Source organism: Panthera leo, chromosome A1, assembly GCF_018350215.1.
Source record: "Panthera leo isolate Ple1 chromosome A1, P.leo_Ple1_pat1.1, whole genome shotgun sequence".
Classification (NCBI taxonomy): Eukaryota; Metazoa; Chordata; class Mammalia; order Carnivora; family Felidae; genus Panthera; species Panthera leo.
In genome coordinates, this window is record NC_056679.1 from 203,289,055 (window position 1) to 203,309,764 (window position 20,710).

The following is a 20,710-nucleotide window of genomic DNA, read 5'->3' on the forward strand; positions in this document are numbered from 1 at the left end:
ATGTGTTTTATCACCCAGAATATGATTCATTTTGGTGAATATTCCATGTGAGTTTGAAAGGAGTATTTAGTCTGCTGTTGTGGGATGAAATAGTCTACAGATGTCAATTTTATCTAGTTGAATGATGGTACTGCTGAGTTCAACTATCCTCATTGATCTCCTATTTACTGGATCTGCCATTTCTGATAGAATATTTTTTAAATCTTCCAAATATAATAGTGGATTCATCTATTCTCCTTGTAGTTCTATCAGTTTTTACCTCAAGTAGCTTGATGTTCTATTATTAGATGCATACACCATTCAGGATTCTTATATCTTCTTGGTATACTGACCCTTTTATCATTATGTAATGCCCCTCTTTATCTCTGATAACTCTCCCTGCTCTTAAGTCTACTCTTTCAAACATATAGCTACTCCAGCTTCATTTTGATTAATGTTACTATAGTAGAACTTTCTCCATTAATTTACTTTTAATCTATATGTGTCTTTATATTTAAAGGGGGTTTCATGGGGCACCTGGGTGACTCAGTCAGTTAAGTGTCCAACTTCAGCTCAGGTCATGATCTCGCGGCTCATGAATTTGAGCCCCGCGTTGGGCGCTGTGCCAACAGCTCAGAGCCTGAAGCCTGCTTCAGATTCTGTGTCTCCCATCTCTCTCTTCCCCTCCCCTACTCGTGCTCTGCCCTTCTCTCTCTCTCTCTCTCTCTCTCTCTCTCTCAAAAATAAACGTTAAAAATAAATAAGGGAAGGGAAGCAAAAATAATATAAAAACCGGGAGGGGACAGGGGCGCCTGGGTGGCTCAGTTGGTTGAGCCACCGGCTTCCACTCAGGTCATGATCTCACAGTTTGGGAGTTTGAGCCCTACATCGGGCTCTGTGCTGACAGCTTGGAGCCTGGAGCTGCTTCAGATTCTGTGTCTCCCTCTCTCTCTGCCCCTAACCCATTCGCATTCTGTCTCTGTCTCTCTAAAAAATAAATAAACATTAAAAAAAATTTAAAAAAAATAGGGAGGATACAAAACATAAGAGATCCTTAAATATAGAGAACAAAATAAGGGTTGCTGGAGGGATTGTGGGTAGGGGGATGGGCTAAATGGTCAAGAGGCATTAAGGAAGACACTTGCTGGGATGAGCACTGGGTGTTGTATGTAGGCGATGAATCACTGGATTCTACTCCTGAAATCATTATTGCACTATATGCTAACTTGGATATAAAGTAAAAAAAAAAAAAAAAAAAAAAAATATATATATATATATATATATATATATATATATATGCACACACACACACATATATACACACAAACACACACATACACACACACACATATATTTAAATAAATAAATAAATAAATAAATAAATAAATAAATAAATAAATAAATGGTGGGGGTCAGTGCCTGGTGCCTGGGTGGCTCAGTCAGTTAAGCATCTGACTTCAGCTCAGGTCATGATCTTACAGTTCATGGGTTCAGGCCCCGCACTGGGGTCTGTGCTGACAGCTCAGAGCCTGGAGCCTATTTCAGATTCTGTGTCCCCCTCTCTCTTTACCCCTCCCCTGCTCATGCTCTGTCTCTGTCTCTCAAAAATGAATAAACATTAAAAACATTTTTGTTTTAATAAAAAAATAAAGTGGGTTTCTTATAGACAACATATTGTTGGGTCTTGTTTTTAGATCCACTCACAATCTGTCCTTCAAACCATTGACATGTAAGGTGATTTTCATATAATAGAATTAATATGTACTATATTTGCTACTGTTTTTATTTGTTGCCCTATTCTTTGCTCCTGTTTTTGTCTTCCATACTTTCTCATATATTTTGTGGCACTAAGTATTTTGTATGATTCCATGTTTTCTTCTTAGCATATCAAACATTTTTTTTAGTGTTGTGTTTAATTCACAACATACATTGCAACTAATCTAAGTCCACTTTCAAATAACATTATGCCACTTCACAGGTAGTACAAGTATCTTTTAATAACAAAATACTCCTAATTCCTCTCTCCTTCTCTCCTATCTCTTGTATCATTACTGTCATTCATTTCTCCTATAAATAAGCACACATTAGCATATATATATATATATATATATATATATATATATATATATATATATAAATATAATCAAATACATAGTAGCTATGATTTTGAACTGTTATATATCAATTAAGAATAAGAAACATAGGGGTGTCTGGGTGGCTGAGTTGGTTAAGCCTCCAACTTTGCCTCAGGTCATGATCTCAAGGTTTGTGAGTTTGAGTCTGCATCTGGCTCTGTGCTGACTGATAGCTCAGAGCCTGGAGCCTGCTTCAGATTCTGCCCCTCCTCCACTCGCATTCTGTCTCTCTCTCAAAGATAAGCATTAATTTAAAAAAAATAAAGAATAAGAAAAATAAAAGATCTACCTTTATCACCTGATGTTGTTCTTCTTCTTTTTTTAATGTAGATCACAGTTTTTGACCTACACCACTTCCCTTCTCTCTGAAGTGTTTCTTTTAACATTTCTTACTAGGCAGACTAGCAACAAATTCTCTCAGTTTCTGTGTGAAAAAAGTTTCTCCTTCACTTTTGAAGGGTCATTTTTCAGGGCACATAACTTTATGTTGGCAGCTTTTTTTCTCTTAACATTTTAAAATGTTTCACTCCATTCTCTTCTTGCTTACATGGTTTCTGAGGTGTCAGGTGTAATTTTTATCTTTTCCCCTATAGGTATTTTTTTTCTTCTGGCTTCTTCCAAAAGAAATTTTTTTAATCTTTGATTTTCTAAAGTTTAAATCAAATATGCTTAAATGTAGATTTTTTGGTATCTCCTGCTTAGTATACTTCGAGGCTCCTGAATCTGTGATTTAGTTTCCGACATTAATTGGGAAAATTTTCAGTCATTATTGCTTCTGTTCCTTCCTCTTTTTTTTTTTCCACTTCTAGTATTCCCAATATGTATATGTTATACCTTTTATAGTTATCCCACAGTTCTTGGATCTTTTTTTTAATCATTTTTTTTCTCATTCTTTCTTTTCCCTTGCTTTTTAGTTTTAGAAGTTTCTATGGTCATATCCTCAAGCTCAGTGATTCTTTTCTCAGCCATGTCCGTCTACTAATGAGTCCATCAAAGGCATTCTTCATTTCTATTACAGTTTTTTGTTCTCTATCATTTATTTTTTATTTTCTTAGAATTTCCATCTTTCTGCTTACATTACCTCTATATTCTTATATGTTATCTATTATTTTCTAGCATATTAATATATGTTTTAAAAATTCCTTCTCCAATGAACACTATAGTCTTGCCTTATCTGACTCTGGTTTTGATGCTTGTTCAGCCTCTCCAAACAATATTTTTTGCCTTTTAACATGTCTTGTAATTTTGTGTTGAAAGGCAGACATGATGTATTTGGTAAAGGAGCTGTGGTAAATAGGCTTTTAGTAATGTAATGACAAGGTGTGGGGAAGAGAAGAAGCATTCTACAATCCTAGGATTGCATCTGCCTTTTGGTGAGTCTATGCCGCTGGACTATGAACTTCACCATTACTTCTCAGTATATCTTCCTGCTCTTAGGTGGAATAGTATGGCTAGAGGAGGCTAGATTTGGCTATTTCCCTTCCCCTATATTTAAAGCTAGGGCTTACTGAAGTTGAATTAAAACTCAGAAGGTTACACTCTTATAAAATAGTTTTTCTTGAGAAAACACCTCATTATGAAGAACAGAGTTTTCTGGTATATTTAAACATGGTTCCTATTCCTTCCGCCTGTCAAAGCCTGAGATTTTTGTCCAATATTCACTCTGAGGACCTGATAGAGCTCCTGGAAGTAAAGCTCACAGAAGTGTGGGAGGCCTCCTATGACCAGGTCCCCATAGTTTTTAACTCTCAGAGTTGTATACACATAGCCTCTAACACTTGTCAATTACTGTCATAGTTCCCTGCCCTAGTACTAGTTCCCGTGGAGATACCTGCTCATGGGTTTCTGTTCTGGTAAGTTCTGTTTCCTTGCCTCTCTGTCTGTCTGATATTTGGGGCAGTGGTTTTATCTGTGATCTCATTTCTCTAAAAGATCTAAGAAGAGTTGCTAATTTTTCAGTTTGTCCAGATTTTTGTTGTTAGGATAGCTGTTGTGACTTCTAAGCTGCTCACACGCTGGCCTGCAAATCCTCAATCTCAATTAATTTTTTTTTAATTTTTAATCTGGATTCCCAGTTATTAAAACATCATTTGTTGAAAATACTTTCCTCTACCACTGGATTGCTTATCTAACTTTGTTGAAAATAAGATCACCACACAAGTATAGATCTGTTTCTGAGATTTCTCTTCCGTTTCATTGTCAATTTTTTTTTTTGTCTATCCCATGCTGTCTTTATGATACAGAATTACAGTCTTTTATTCCTCTTGAAAAGTGCTTTAAATATATTTTTAGATTGCAATATACATTTTAGAATCAGTTTTAGATTTTTACAAGTTAAGTCTGCTAAGACTATGATTAGGATTGCATTGAATCTACAGATTTTGAGAGAATTAATGTCTTAAAAATACTGAGTCTTTCAAATCATAAGATATATCTCTCCATTTATGTAGGTCTTAATTTCTCTTAAAAACATTTTGTTTTCCGTGTAGAGATATCATACATCTACTGTTTAATTTACTCTTAAGCACTGTATGTATTGTGACATGATTGCCAATGGAATTATTTTATACTTTATTTCTCAATTGTTCCTGCTAGTTTGTAAAGAAAGGTACATAGGTTTTTTCCATATTTGCTTAGTGTCCTGCATCATACTCAGATTTAATTTCTAGTATTTTTGTAGATTCCTTAGGATTTTCTATATAAAGTCATACCACCTGTGAATTAAAGGCAATTAAGATGTTTATTTTGGGGCGCCTGAGTGGCTCAGTCGGTTAAGCAGCCAACTTTGGCTCAGGTCATGATCCGCGTTCCATGAGTTCCAGCCCCACATCGGGCTCTGTGCTGACAGCTCAGAGCCTAGAGCCTGCTTTGGATTCTGTCTCCCTCTCTCTTTGTCCCTCCCCCATTCACGTTCTGTCTCTCTCTGCCTTTCAAAAATGAATAAAATGTTAAAAAAATATTTAAAAAAATAAGATGTTTATTTCCTGTCTTATTCCAACAAATACTGGGACTTCCAAGGAATGTTAAATAAAAGTGGGTGTCCATGTGTATTTTTGCCTTGTTTCCAACATCTAGGGGAAAATATTCAATATTTTATCAACGTGTATGATAGTAACTATATTTACATACGTCATTTATCATATTAAGGAAACCACCTTTTATTCTTTGCTGGAAATTTTTATCACATATGGGTGAATTTTCTCAAATTTTTTCTTTGCACTTATTGAAATATTTTTCTCCTTTATTCTGTTAATACAGTGACTTACGTATTTATATTAAATGTTTAAAAGGGGAATTCTTAAACCCTATTTAGTCAAGATTTAATGTCTGATTTATAATTTTAAATGTTTATAAAAAGCATTTTTAAATCCTGCGTAGTAAAGGCTTAATTTTTTTTGTGCTAAATTTGGTTGCGCTAATATTTTGTTCGTTGCCTATATTCCCAAGAAATACTGGTCTTTGGTTTCCTTTGTTTTTTCAATATCTTAGACTATTAGTTTCATAAAATAATTTGGGAGCAATTTGTCCTCTTTTTCATGAAATGTTTAGTGTAATATTGGGGCTTTTTCTCCATTAATGTTTCTTGGAATTCATTAGTGAAACCATCTGGGTCTGTAGTTTACTTTGTGGTAAAATCTTCTTTAATAATTTGATTTACTTAGGAGATATGGAGCTATTATTCATTTGAGTCTGGGAGTAAAATTACAGATTTATAGCTTCTGTAAATCTGTAACTTTGTGTCTTTCAGAACTCTAGCCACTATTTCTTCTCTTCTTCCCCCTCCTCCTCCTTCTTTTTGTCATATTTTCTCCTTTCTCCCCTTTGGCATACCAATTACACATATATTAGAACTTATAATATTACGCTATAAGTCCCAGAGTCTCTTTTTATGGTTTTAAAGTCTTTTTCTCTATATACTCCAGATCATTACCATTTTCCTAGTTAGCTTCACTGATTCTTTCCTTTGAAATTTCCATTCTATTATTAAGTGACATTTTTAGTAAGGAAGTAAGGATGTTGTGTTTTTCCTTTCAGCTTCAGAATTTCTATTTGCTTCTTTTTTTGAATGTTTTTTATCTCTCTGCTTTGATTTCCCACCTTTTAAACCATTGTGAGTATATTTTCCTTTATCTTAATTTATCTCATTGAGTACAACTCTTTACAGTCTTTCTACTACTTTCAACAGTTGGGTCACCCTTACATTGGTATCTCCTGAGTGTCCTTTCTCTTGAGAAAGGATCACATATTTCTGATTCGTCACACACTAAGTGAACTTGGGTTAGATACTAGATACTGTGAATGATATGCTGAGGATCGTGTTATATTACTGATTACTTTAATTGGATTCAAGTTGGAGGCAAATTCTTTAGTAGCTCAAATCCCAGCACAGTTATTTTATCTTCAGCTAGGGTTCTGTTCAGCAAACACAATGGTATATTTATGTTTGACTTAGTGAGTTTACATGGACTTGAGGAGAAGGGTGGGTTCACCAAATAAATTAGAGACTATGTCACAAAGGGAAAAGCTGGTGATGATTCTTGGATAGGCAGTCAATAGCGTCTGCTACATAAAACTCTGAATCGCAAAATACCAGGAGATACTTTTCACATAGACTAACATAGGAATGATAGGTCCCAGAATTGTGCAATGTGGTGCTGTTAAAATTAATTACTAGATAATTTTATGAAAATAGTATTGGAAAATTTATAAAGTAAAAATTGATTTATTTTCATCCAACTGTATAGCCACTGAAATGGGAGTGTGATTAGTGTTGTTTAAGAATTCCAAGGTATGAACATTCTAAGCATGGATATACAAGGAACAGGGAGAGTACTCTAGCCGGGGAAGTATATGGACTGATATATAATCATATTGAGAAAATATACAGTTAAATGGATATCATTAGACTATGATTTTCTAAAAGGTCTATGGTAAGTTTTCTCAAAACAAAAAACAAAAAACAAAGAAAGTATATTAAAAACAAGAAACACCCGGTATTATACAAGCAACCTTCTTTATTTAAAGAAGTACCCTAGAGGAGACATGACCAAAATAGTTAGGGATGAAGTCCAGTTAGTTCAAGAGCGAGAATGATATTAAAAATTAAGTCATCTTTCCACACAGATGAAAGGAAATGTCAAGGATTATTTCCTTGGAATAAATTCCTAGAAATCACCTGATGAAAGATTATATCATTGTCCTGCTCATTCATGCAGTTTTTTGACAATTTCTTTTCAAAACTTCCAATTGACCTAGAACTTTCAACTGCTGATCATTTCAGTGTCTTTGGACCTCAAAAATATTACAGCGGCACCTGGGTGACTCAGTCAGTTAAGTGTCTGACTCTTGATTTCGGCTCAATGATCTCATGGTTCATGAGTTCGAGCCCTATGTTGGGCTCTGTTGAGCATGGACCCTGCTTGGGATTCTCTCTCTCCCTCTCTCTCTGCCCCTACCCCACTCACAAGTGCATACTCTCTCTCAAAATAAATAAACTTAAAAAATGTTAAAGAAATAAAATAAAGTATTATAAATATATATCATCAAACACAGTGGTCTCATCAGGGATGCCTATGGTTAATCAAGTATCAGATACTTGACTTCTAACCCCTTCTCATCCTAAAGTACCTGGATTTTTGCCAGTCTTTTTTATAGGAGCTTGCATAAGATCTTTAAAAATCTATTTAGTCAGAGTTCCCCTTAATCCACATTTACGTTTACTCAGTATATTTCTCACTCTATTACTATCCTCCTAAAAAAATTTTTACATTATTTTTGCTTTAAGAGATGGATATAGTGAGAAGAATATTGGGAAGTTCGGATACACAGCTTCTAAAGTTCTGTCAGTAATTACCTGGATAATATTGGGCAAGTAATTTTTCCTTTATGGACCATAGTTGCCTCATGTGCAATTATGGAGGAAAAAATGAAAAGAGAGTTTGGTATTAGATGGGCATTTCAGTTCTATTACTCCATGATTCCAGAAGATAACCTCAGTGACAAGATCACACTTCCAATGTTTAATATCATCCACAGTGCAGTACTGAAAAAATATAACCTTTGTTATTCTGGGCCTCATATGTAAGAGAATTTTAAAGCCAGAAGTTATTTATCCCTTTGCCTAAATATTAGCCCTAGGTCTCACAATTGTTTGTGTCAGAACCAGAAATATAATCTAGATTTCCTAACTTCTAGGTCTCATGCACATCCCTCTTTTTTCACCTGACAATGTCGTAATTACACACTATGTGAGTCTGACGAATATTCTCAATTGTTCTTTTCTCCTCAGGTGAACGTTGTAGAAGACACTATCAGAGGAGATAATTAAAACACAGGTTATCAATCATTTGTCATTCCACATTTTACTCATATCTGGACAGACTCAGCATTCTCCAATAGTAATGAAAGCCTTGAAAGTAAAGGCTAAGAAACTAAATATCTTCCTGTAAGAAACAGCGCCGGGAAATACACCTTCGTCAGAAAATAAACCCAGAATAACATCCAACAGCAAATAGCATACACATCTCCTGAGTCAAAGGCTGAGTTGAGCTTCAAAATATTGCTCAATTTAAAAGACATCCCCTTTCCTTTCTATGCATTTTAAGACATTTTTAAATGAAAAATCATTAAAAATCTACTGGTTAAAGATGATCTGCCTCTCCAACAAAAACATGTTACTTTTTATTAGCTTTACTAGTCTCTGTACAGTAGTGCTGAAGATAAAACATTATAAGAAAATAGTGATGATTTATGTAAAGGCTCTTAAAATGGTTCTGTTTGCAAAATGTAGGGCAGGGGGCAACCACTCCCATGGGTCCTGTCCCTGTATAATCTTCCAGTTCCTTCCATAGGAACCTCACACACTTAGAACTGAGGACAGTGCCTCACCTGCTTCTCTCTACCCAAGGGGAAAGCTCCCTGGGCTCTGGCTGTCAGTCTTACAGCTGCTTTGATGAAAGATAGGGATCTAGATGGGATCCCCTCCATCTGCACACCAGCCTCCCTTCACTGTGCCCCTGTAGGAGACAGCCACTGTGATAAAACAGTTCACCTCAACCTCATCCCTCCCCACCTGGGATTTACTTCCAGCTTCTGCTCTTTCCTGATGGGAGCTGAGGGATACCCAGCTTTCTCTTTATCCTCCACCAACATAATGCCAGCCACAAATTTCTAATTTTCCCTAATAGCCACTTAGTGAGGTGGCTTTGAAAAATTCACTTGGTAATAAAGACAAGTCAGATAGGAAGGAACAACAACAACAAAAAAATCCCTCCAAATGACAGAAGCAAATATTTTTAAGACAAAATATTATGTAAATGAAACTGGCTCCCAAGCCTTTACACAATTCATTTCTTCCTAAAACATTCGTCTGCTGCCATGTGGATACAGCCTTGTGCATTTTCAGTAGTCCTAAAAGGGTAGTGTTTATCAATAAAATGTTCCTAAGTACCAAAACTAATTATACTTTATATTGCTAAATCTGGAAGTTGCTTTATTTAAAAAAAAATCTGAGGTTTTTATCTTTACCAAATATGTGGCTTCCTTGCTGTCTGTATTTCATTTCCCTTGCTTATTTACCAAAAGATAAACTAGTCACATTTCCCCCCTGGCTTTGCTTAGTTCTAATTTTTTTTAACCTCACGGACAATTTTCTTTTGAAGTTTGAGAATGGGAGATCCTGTCCTTAGGTTTACTGAGTTTGTTGTAATTTAAAATTTTACTCAATTTAAAAATGCACTAACAGAAATTCAACCAACAAACTTAAAATTCAAAAACAGAGTTGAAAACAGCAGCAGAGTTTGCTACCTAAATTCTAACTCATAAGCAATGAGTCAACAGGGATTTTTTTTTTTTCCCTCTCGCAGCCCCCATTGTTCTCTGAAAAAATGATTTGGCATCATCCCTCAGGCCTTCAGTGCTCAGATTGGGATCTGGTGTTAAGAATCCTCACTGAAAGACGCCCCAAGTGCTTACTGGGAATGTCCTCGAGTAGCTTAAAAAGGCTTTTTCTCCACTCATTATGTACAATCTATCCGCTGCCATCCAGCCCTAGATTTCTAAGCAAAAAAACCAAATTGTATTTAATCTTGGCACAAAACTAGCTCAAGAGTCAGGTGTCTACCCCAAGCGAAAGAAAGGGAGGAGCAACTTGGCACATAGAGCAAGCCCTCAAGTTAGGGCAAAAGGCTGTCATTACTACTACTGTGGTAGTATTAATAATTAAATGGAAGAGGCAGTTATGCAGAACAAGTGTCTACGTTTAGCAAAGGAATAAAGAAGCAGAGGACATGCGTTTGAGTATGTATTCAGAACCCAGAACTTTCTGGAAGAATAAAATCAGGCACCTGAAAGAGAAAAATACAGAAACATCAATGTAAAGAACCACTGTCCTTACTCCTTAGATCCTTCCAACACAGATACCCCCAAACTTCGATACTGATATTTCTGAAGTTCAGAGTCCTCAGACTGGGTACCCAGGACTTTTCTATTCACAGGAGAGTGTCCGAAGAGGGGTCCTGGCTCTGCCACCAGAACAGTTTTCTTCACCTTCCTGGACTCCAACACATACATCTAAGGTCAATACTCCTTTCTGCTTCCCTCTGTTATTTGTCAAAGACGACGAACTCACATGTTTATTCTTGTACAGCACTTAAATTTCTTTGATAAACCAAATATCCAAAGTTGCCTTCCAATTACAATGGGCTGCTTTCCCAGTTGTACTAAGCAATTCTTTTACTGGGCTTATTTCTACCAATCTAGAAGCTGACCTCCAAAAGACAAAGAACCCAGCACCAATTCATATAAATAACATTAATCTGTTATAAGTAAATATTGAACTAGTGCAAAAGCTGTTCATGTATTTGGAGGAAGGTGGTCAAAAGGTACAAACTTCCTGTTGTAAACAGGTACTAGGGATGTAATGAACAACATTAACGCTGCTATATGATAAGCAGGAAAGTTGTTAAAAGAACAGATCCTAGGAGTTCTCTCACAAGGAGAAATACATTTTTTTTTTTTTATTGTATCTATCTGAGATGATGGATGTTACCTAAACCTACCGTGGTGAGCATTTCACAATATATGTAAGTCAAATCATCACGCTGCATACCTTAAACTTACACTGATGCACTGATGCATGTTAATTATTTCTCAATAAAACAGGGAAAAATGAAAATGGGCCATGTTAGCTCTTGGCCCTCTTCTTAATTCATGCTTTGCAGTTTAAAAAAAAAAAACTATCTTTCAATCAATTCCAAATAATCTGACAGGCTCTGTATTTCAAAAATAAAAAAAAAAAGACCAGATGTCTAAGAAGAGGTGCTTGAAGAGGAGTGTGTATTTGTGTATGTATGTTTAATAAATGAGTAAGGTAACTTCTCACAGTTATACTTCTGGTTGCAAAAAATACAAGAATAAACTACTTCTCATATACATTTCCCTATTTTTAAACATGGCGAAAATAGGTAAAACAGTAAAAATAATACCAGCTACGTAAATAAATCCAGGAAACATTGCTACCTAGTGCTATAAAGTAGGAAGAATATACCCTAATCCACCCACAAATGAACATGACTTTGGTTAAAGGCAAAACAGTATTTCTTTCTCACAAGTTAGCCAAAAAGTTTTCTAAGTCCTTTCTCCCTTTGCCCATAAAATTTAAATACATCAAATCAAAATAGCCAAACCCCACTGACAACTGAAACAGGAATGTGAAAGCCAGAATGGTATAGGCAAGAAGGAGCCATTGTAGATACTTGAGCACAAATTAATTTTAAAATGACATATTTTTGAACTATTATCCTGAGGGCAGTCTCTTTATCCCTTAGCTAGAATTCAAGCAATTTATTGAAATGCTCTCCTAATTCACGGATAGTTTAGGATGTTCTCAACCACAAGGACGTGCTCTTCTAAAGGCACAAATTGGAATAAACTCTGAGAATTTTCCAAAAAACCTGCTAAATGCCCCGAACGTTAGGAAATGTTCTTCCTCCCTATCCCACAGCTTCAGCAGGGGCCACTGTTGTTCTTGCAAGTGTACTACATCTTTTAAGTATATGACGCTTTCTTGCAATTCACTAGTTTCGTGCAGGCGTAGTAGTTCATTACTACTAGCCCTGTCACCCTAGGCAGTTTGCCTCATCTTCCCAGGCCACCAGCCTCCAGCTGCTCTCCCTCCTTCTCCTCCTCCCACTCCTCCTTTTTGTTCTCTTTCTTCCTCCCACACCCCACCTGTGAAGCAAGGGCAGCAGAACTAAGAAATTTAACGTCTTTTCCAACTATAAAGGTTCACAATTTTATAACTGTTCATGCTGATAAGGGGAGATGACACACAAAGGGGAGAAAAAGACAAAGGCTTGATCTGAGCTCCATAAATTCTGGGTTATGTTGATTTCTGTGAAAAGTTATTTGTGAAATTTATGGAATTGTCTAGGTAGTGATCAATCCACAAAATTATCTGTATATATAGTTTGTCTTGCAAGTTTTGGTACTGTACCCAGCTTTTATGCCTAACTGAAAAATTCAAGGCTAGCTGCATACCCATTTTTAAAGACTTGTCTTTAGATAAAAACAAAGCAGGCTAGAAAATAATACTATTTACCTCCGTCCTTCTTTTTAACTAAACTATAAGTAAAGTTCAATGAAACAAATTTACTCACACAAAAATAATGATTTTAAAGATTAGGAAACATTCAAATTTTTCATAGTGAACTGAAAAGAAAAAGGTAATTTTAATATGGAGCTCTTACTACAGCTTTTCACAATTGCATGCTATTTATGAACATAATTTCTACTTTACTGTATTCATTTTCTAGTTATTTGAGTGAAAGTATTTTATTGAACATTTAGCAATCAAAATGTTTTTAGACCTCAAAGTCATTCACTAAATTAAAAAAAAAAATCTCTGCAATAATCATTCAAAACTCAATACTAGATTACATATTTCTTGAGGTCAAGTGCCATGTGTCATTATCTTCTACATAGTTCAAAGATTATAGCATATCAAGCAAGCACTAGATGTTTCACAATGCACTTCATATTAAATTACACTCCTCTGTTACCTTGCACACATATAAAACATATTCCTCACTAGTTACTTACTGCAGAAGATGTGCACTGTAGTCAGTGTCCTGACTATGACACAGAATTTATCCCAACTGACCCAGAAGAAGAGACTGGAACAAAGTTACCAGTCATGGAGGTGTAGCTAGGGGAAATTAACAAGCAAGGAATGATGATGGCAGACCAGCAATAGAGAGGAACTGTTACCACTCCTTGAACTTAAGGGGCAAGCGGAGGAAATAATATTGCAGGGACTCCAATGAAAGTTGGATCCCTGGAGGAGGGGTCATCCAGCAGGATATGTGGATCTGGAAGGACACAGCCAATGTCAGAAAAGTTACAGGCAATTGAAGAGGAGAAGGAGAGGAAGAAATACCCAGAGCTCTCTCTCCTGGGCTCTGATCTTCTGGAGATCCCATTCTCCCACCAAGAAAACTAACTGCAAGTTGACACTGGTGATGCACAAGCGTTAACACAGAGCTGAGCAGAGACGGGCAGGAAACAGATCTGAGAACCAATCTACAAAAAACCCAGAACCGTGAATATTGCCTTCTCTCAACACAATAATATTTCTAATAGTAATTAGTGGATAATCTTCTTTGTGGAAGTCTATTTAACAGAGGCAAATTTTGTCAGATAGGGAGAATGAGTTTCAGGTCAAATTATATTTGGTAATATATATGTTTTAATAGGAGGCACACAGGACAGCATATAGATTAGGGAACCCTTACTGGGAAGGAATTAAAATAATAAGGTGGAAAACACAAAATATGCATACAGGAGTCTGAGAACAAAAGGCAAGGACAACAAGTCAGGTTGCAGTGTTGGCAAAAAGGATGTAGCCCAGTTGCCCAGACTACAGGAGAAACTGTGAGGGATTGTGTCGGGGGCATATCACAGGAAAAGATGGAACCCTGATCCTTCATGAAGCCAGAAAATAGAAGTCACACAGTTCCCTTCAGCTCTTTTTATAGGCAGTAGGACAACCAGAAAAAAAAAAATTCAGGGGCTATTTTCTCCTCCAAAATCTCTCCATTTGTTTTCTGGGTCCTAAGATAACTTTACTTCATTTGTCATGAATAATAAAGCACCTAAAACCATCCATTCATTCATGCTTTTTACAAGGGATGTTGCTCTTAGTTATTTGTAAAATCCCTCACCATGCACACCCAGCTGGCACATAGTAGGTATCAATAAACTTTAGTTAAATCAAAACCAGTTAAATGAATGCACAAAGAAAGACATGTATAAATGTCTGTTGTTGTTTTAAGACACTGCACCTTTAAAGAAAACATGATGACGTACCAACTGAGTCACAAACATAAATTACTGATATCAGAGTGTCTAAAATTCTGATGAAGGATACAGGACTAAGAAACCTAGAGGGCATGAGGTGGAAGGAAGGACAGCGCTACAAAGGGACAGCTGGAAACACAGAAAACAAACAGAACTCTTCATACTTCACAGCTTTGTCAAGGGAAGGTTCTGTTTACCATCAGCTGGGAGGAGACAAACAGAAGCTTTGTGCAAATATGTTTGGTGTGTTTCGTGCCAATTGAGGCAGAGTGGAGTTTCCAAGAACTTTTGTGATTTATTGTATAATTTAAACATTCTTATATAGTTGTTTTTTTTTTGGTTTTTTTTTTTTTTTTCCCTTCAAAAGATCTTTGTCACTACCTGGGCCATTTTTCATTCTCCACAACAGATCATTAAGTCTGTCCGAAAGCTTGGGAATAGAACATTTAATTTAGTTTCAAATTTTGAAAAAAAATAGTTAAGCCAATACCTATGCTTTGAAATATCACACTGCTTTATGGAGATTTAGTCTTAGAGAAGGCAGAATCAAATTATAAGTCTGCTCTTTTTTTTGAAGATGCCATGGATTTCCTAGAGGAGAACTTATACATCCAGATTATATAGAAAAAAATCATTGAAAAACATGGCATGCATTACTTTCTAATTGTGTTCATTTCACGAGTTTTGATAAAAAAGCCCCCCTTTGCCAAATATATATCAATATTTATTTGGCTGATTAACTGGTACTCAATAATTCAACACAGAGCTATTTTATTACTTTTCTCTGCCTAATCTTTTCCAGCAAAAATACATTGGTTTTGCATAAGTAAAGCCTCCTAACCATTCTTATCATTTCCACTCTGCCATCTCTGACATATTAGAGTGATGAGTGGTCATTGATAAGGAGGAGAGGAGCAGGGACAGGGGGAAAGAGAAAACAGACAAGGCAGGTGTTACCAAAAAAATTAGGACAGCAGCCTCTGATTGTTAAAATTAGGACTCAGCCCCTGAGTTCTAAACTCTGTTCTATCACTGAGTGACTTGGGCATCTGTTCATTCAGCTATAAAATGAATGAGGTAGATTCATCTGTTGCTAAAGTTCCCACTAGCTCTGAAGTATTGCACTGCTCTCTGTGGTTTAAGACCTCTTTCCCTTTCAATTGAAACCCCTTGTTAAAAAAATATCACTGTTTGATTTGTCCCAAATGTCACTGACTATACGCATCGTCTCCAGCCTCATCCTGGAAAGACCAGAAGCTCCAACAATGCCTTAAAACTGGCCTCTTCCATATCGGAAAGGGAATAAGAGCTGGGACACACAGCCCGGAAGACTACAACTGCAGACTTCAAAATAAGGCCCGCACATGTCTACTTTGTAGAACAGCCTGGCTGACTTTTGACCTGACTTATTATTATTTGAAGCAGCTTACTGACACTGTCAATTACATCACACATAATAGAACACACATCTTGTAATTGAGCCACAGATAGTGCCAAGCAACATAAAGAATCCAGGAAATACATACTTAAAATGTAAACTGCTCAAACAGAAGAGCTACCGAAGGATCTGGAAGTACATACGCAAACTGCTTCTCTGAGGCTGAATAGCTACAGCTTAGGATTCTTCAGTGGCTGCTGCCATGGTCTTGCTTTTAAAAGCCTCAATAACTTCTCAAGGCATCACATTAAACAAAAGGCCACATCTATTTCCTCCAATAAAGACTTAATCTAATATTACTGGATATGTTTAGGACATAGAAATAAAGCATGCCTTCCAGAGGTTAGAAAAAAAAAAGAAACACAGCCTTTGAGAATTAGTAGGTACCACTCTAATCTGAAGCTTGTACTGTCCTTTTCAATCGTTGCAGAGAAACAATTAATAAAGGAACCCATTAAGACCTGATTATTGTTGCTAAAAAAGGAAGGTAGAATTTCAGTCCTTTGAAGTAACTGAGAATGATTCAGGCCTCATTACAGAGATATAATCTACATTCATACATTTATGTTAGTGATTCAAATCTATTGGGAGAGATTGAATTCCGTTAAATAGTGCATCTTTCCTGTGGAACTTTTCTCAGGCTTTCTCGGGCTAACCTAAGAGGTGACCTAACAATGAAAAGCAGTGGAGTATTTAGGGATTCAACTGTGCTATAAAAGAAAGGCTGTACAGAAAAGAAAAAGAAGAATGAGATATAATCTAAAAAGCTATGTCAGCTTTTCCTTTGGGCTGTTTTGTAAATGCCCTTCCTGTCATCACGCTGTACAGAAGAACGGCGAGAGGACTCTAGAACTTTTAAACACTGCACCTGCTGCAACCAGATTTTAATATGGAAGTTTGACGATGTGTTTTCCCCCCCATTTCAAACAGAATAAAAACACAAAACTTCTCACAAAGATCTGAATAGCTTTCTCTGCTGGAGCAGAAAGTTGGAGTGTCTATTGTGAGCTTTAAAAAAAATTAAAAGGATCTCAAGCTGGCATCAATAGGGTTGATGCCCAGTGTAGAGAAACCTCAAAATAATAACTTCCTGTACTTTGTAACTTTTCACAGCAGAATCTTTACTGTATGGTTTCATCAAACATATTTTTAAAAACAACATGTAGTTTTAATTAGTTGTCAATTCAAACATTTGGATTCTGCTAAACAATTGGACTGAAACTCAAGTCCCTTAGAAACACTACACTCTTTCAGGCATTTGTTAGCTCAGGTATAAAACTGTGAGCTAGAAAATTAAAATTAGCACAGTGATTTCATTTTTAAACACCCATGCTTTAGTGAAAGAACAAAACTTTAAGCATACACATGACATATGCTCTTTATTTGTTTAACTTTCCAATTAATAGCCACAGAAATTAGAACTGATTATATTAAATTAAAAACCCTACTGTGGTGTTCACATTGTCAAAATCTTTTCAGTAAGCATTGCAATTGGTTACAAACAATGCAATTAAAATTCTGATTCTAGCATTACAGGGTTCTATTTCAAAGACCCTGAATGCATATAGGAAAATGTAAGCGCATGCATATAAAGTCATTTTTTCAGGTCACTAAACAACATAATTGGGCAATCATTCCTAATGCCCATCCCTAAAGCTAGATTTTTTATTTCTTCGAATTTTGTTCGGTTCACAATGAAGACTAAGGTCAAACGCACACTATAGGGATTCTGGCTTGTAGTATATACACAAGCACTTCTGATTAGTTCTCGCCAGATTACAGTTGCAGAGGTCAAACTCCCAAGTTCACCTTGAAGCGATTCTCCCTCTTAGAATAGCAGTCTAAATATTAAGCTGAACCATATGAAATTGCCACTTGGGAAGGTCAAGAAATAGAAAATAGTGGCCATTTCATATGCTTCCACATAAGGCTAATGTCCAGCTGCCTTACAGAAGCTAAATATTTTACATTACATCTTCAGTAATTCCCTCCAGTTAAGCCTTCCCTCGTTCACCGAAATTCTAGTAGTGAGCCTCTAGAAACTCTCTCTTACTTGTGTTGGAACCAATTCTGCTAGTATTGTCCTCTCGCGCCTCTTAATTCTTGGCAAGGCTTCCTAGCCAGGGATTTGGTTCTGTCTACACCTGGGTTGTGGGCACTGCTAGCAGTAAGGGTGTTTCGAGGTGGTGAGTGTGGAACCGAGAGGGAGACTGGTAGTTCACTTGCATTGCAAAACAAAGCTCTCTTAACATAAAAAGTAAAGATAGAAAAAAGAAAATGCCCCTTTTATGACAGGGTGCAAAGGAAATCGCATAGAAAACAGCAGAATTCGGCCAAATCGCATGGTTAAATCTTCGCAATCTCAGTAAAGTGGGTTCGCTTTGAAGTGCACGCGTGGTTCAGTAACCGACTCATGCTAGCAATTAGAAATCGGTCTTTTCGGTCCCCGATTTCATGTGCGCCAAGAGAGAGGCGACTTTTAAGGGTGACGATAAATCTCCCTGAGCTTAAAAGGCAGAGAGGGCCAAAGTGTGAACTTTTTACTTCAGCAACGGAAGCGAGAAATCAGTGATTCATTAAAGCAGAGACCTCCTTGGAAGCTGGCAGAAGAGGAGGAAAAGAAGCTAATTATGGTCTCCCTTCTCTGTGCTCACTCCGACCAGTTTATAATCTGCTGCTTTAGAAGGTTTATCCTCAGCATCTTCTGCTTTCTCCCCCAGGCCTCCCCTCCTTCTGGGAGCCAGCGGGGGCGAGAGGGGGGAACAGTCAGCCGAGCACCAAGCTCCAGGTGGCTCTCCAGTACTGCACGGCCAAAAGAAGTTGGGGGGGGGGGGGATCCTACGCTGCAAAACAAGTGAGAAAGGGGCTCCCCAGAGGGGACTGGTTCAGGCTGGAAGACAGCAAACTTCGGAGAGCCTGAGGCTACAGCTCGCGCCGGTGGCCAGCGCAGCCAGCACACGGACACTTCACAGCAACTCCCCGGAGCTGGAGGCGCGGGCGGAGGCGGCGGCCGCGGGGCCACAAGGCAGGGACCCGGCAGCCCCCAGCTCCGCGCGGAGGCACCGCGCCCTCTCCTCCTTGCTCCCCTGCTCTCCCCCCCCTCCCAGCCCCCTCCCCCTCCCCCTCCCGGCTTTCTCAGCAGCCGAGGGTTTCAGATGTCCCACCGCCGTTTGACCCCCCCGCCCCCCCCCCCCCCCCCCCCCCCCCCCCCCCCCCCCCCGCTTCTCCACCCCTGCAAATGAGGTTTGACCAGCGGAGGCAGAGCCCACCTCTGGCTTGGAATCACTGACATTTGGACTCCTGGCTGCAACCTGTTTACAAGCGGGCTTTCCAGAGGAAGGGGGTGGGGAGGGAGGGAAGTAGGGCCAAACAAAACACCAACCGCCATCTCCCCCCAAACAAGAAGTGACTTTCTGGAGGCTTCAAATCAACAGGCACCACCAAAAAGAGAAAGCAGGAGGGGGGAAGCAAACAACGGCGACCGGCAGCCGCCTCCAGCCCTGACAACTCCGAAGGGACGCGCTTTTCGAAGGCGGCTAGCAGGCTGGGGCTCTGCGCAGAGGGACCAGAAGGTGCCAACCTCAGAGAGGCGCAGATATCTCCCCCGGCCTCTGTGGGTTTTGTTCACCGTGCTGTCATCTGTTTTTCAGACTTTTTTTTTTTTTTTTTTTTTTTTTTTTTTTTTTTGCATCTAACATGGTGAAGAAAGGCGTGAAGAAGAGAACAAAGTAACTCCGGGTGGAGTGAAGATCGCTGGTGACCACCGCCACCACCAGCTCCTGCTACTGCGGCCACCCACATCCACCATTCACCGGGAGACTCGAGAGGCTCACGGCAGCGGCAGCGGATCCGAGAAAGGAGCCAGGAGAGGCAGCCGGCCCTTCCGAGGAGTTATGGATGTTGGTGTATTCACTTCTGGCCAGATCCGCGCCCAGAGGGAGCTAACCAGCGGCCTCCACCTCCAGCTGTCTCCTTGCCTCGCACCAGGTCTTACCCTTCCAGTATGTTCCTTCTGATGAGACAATTTCCAGTGCCGAGAGTTCCAGTACAATGTGGAAATGGATACTGACACATTGTGCCTCAGCCTTTCCCCAGCTGCCCGGCTGCTGCTGCTGCTTCTTGTTGCTGTTCTTGGTGTCTTCCATCCCTGTCACCTGCCAAGCCCTTGGTCAGGACATGGTGTCACCAGAGGCCACCAACTCCTCTTCCTCCTCCTCCTCCTCCTCCTCCTCCTCCTCCTCCTCGTCCTCCTTTTCCTCTCCTTCCAGTGCGGGGAGGCATGTGCGGAGCTACAATCACCTCCAAGGAGATGTCCGCTGGAGAAAGCTGTTCTCCTTTACCAAGTACTTTCTCAAGATTGAGAAGAACGGGAAGGTCAGCGGTACCAAGAAGGAGAACTGCCCGTACAGTAAGTTACAAATGCGCGCTCCCCTCCTTCCAATTATCCACCCCCCACCCCACAAGGGGGGGAAAATCTGTTCCAGATGTGGCCAGCTAAATATTTACGTCCCCAACCCCTGTAAAATGATGAAGTGGAATACTTTCACACTAAATCACCCCCATACATTGTGCCGCCGCACCCCCTACCCTTGGCGCGGCTCCCTCCATACACCCCCACTCCTTGCCACCCTAGCTGCCCTGTCTCCGCTGCTTGTCATTACCTGGACCGCGCAGGGCGCTGGAGAGTAGTGCAGGCGCAGAGATTCATAGATGCCCCCCTCTCCGTCTCCGTCGCCCTTCCGCACCTCATCCCAAGGTCCCCTCTCCCTCCCTTCTGGAAATGGCTCAAGTAAACACATTT

The 20,710-nt window shown here is 38.8% G+C and overlaps 1 protein-coding gene and 1 long non-coding RNA gene across 3 annotated transcripts in view; one reads left to right on the forward strand and one right to left on the reverse strand.

Annotated features, from left to right (window-relative positions):
- LOC122226697 overlaps positions 1-20,710 on the reverse strand; it is a 487,385-nt gene that overhangs the window by 234,919 nt on the left and 231,756 nt on the right. The gene's annotated exons all lie outside the window — the stretch shown is intronic.
- FGF10 (fibroblast growth factor 10) overlaps positions 19,721-20,710 on the forward strand; it is a 78,114-nt gene continuing 77,124 nt past the window's right edge. Inside the window, exon 1 of the mRNA XM_042950281.1 lies at positions 19,721-20,317. Within this exon, the coding sequence (XP_042806215.1) occupies positions 19,960-20,317 (358 nt within the window). The 5' untranslated portion in view covers positions 19,721-19,959. The remainder of the gene's footprint in view (positions 20,318-20,710) is intronic.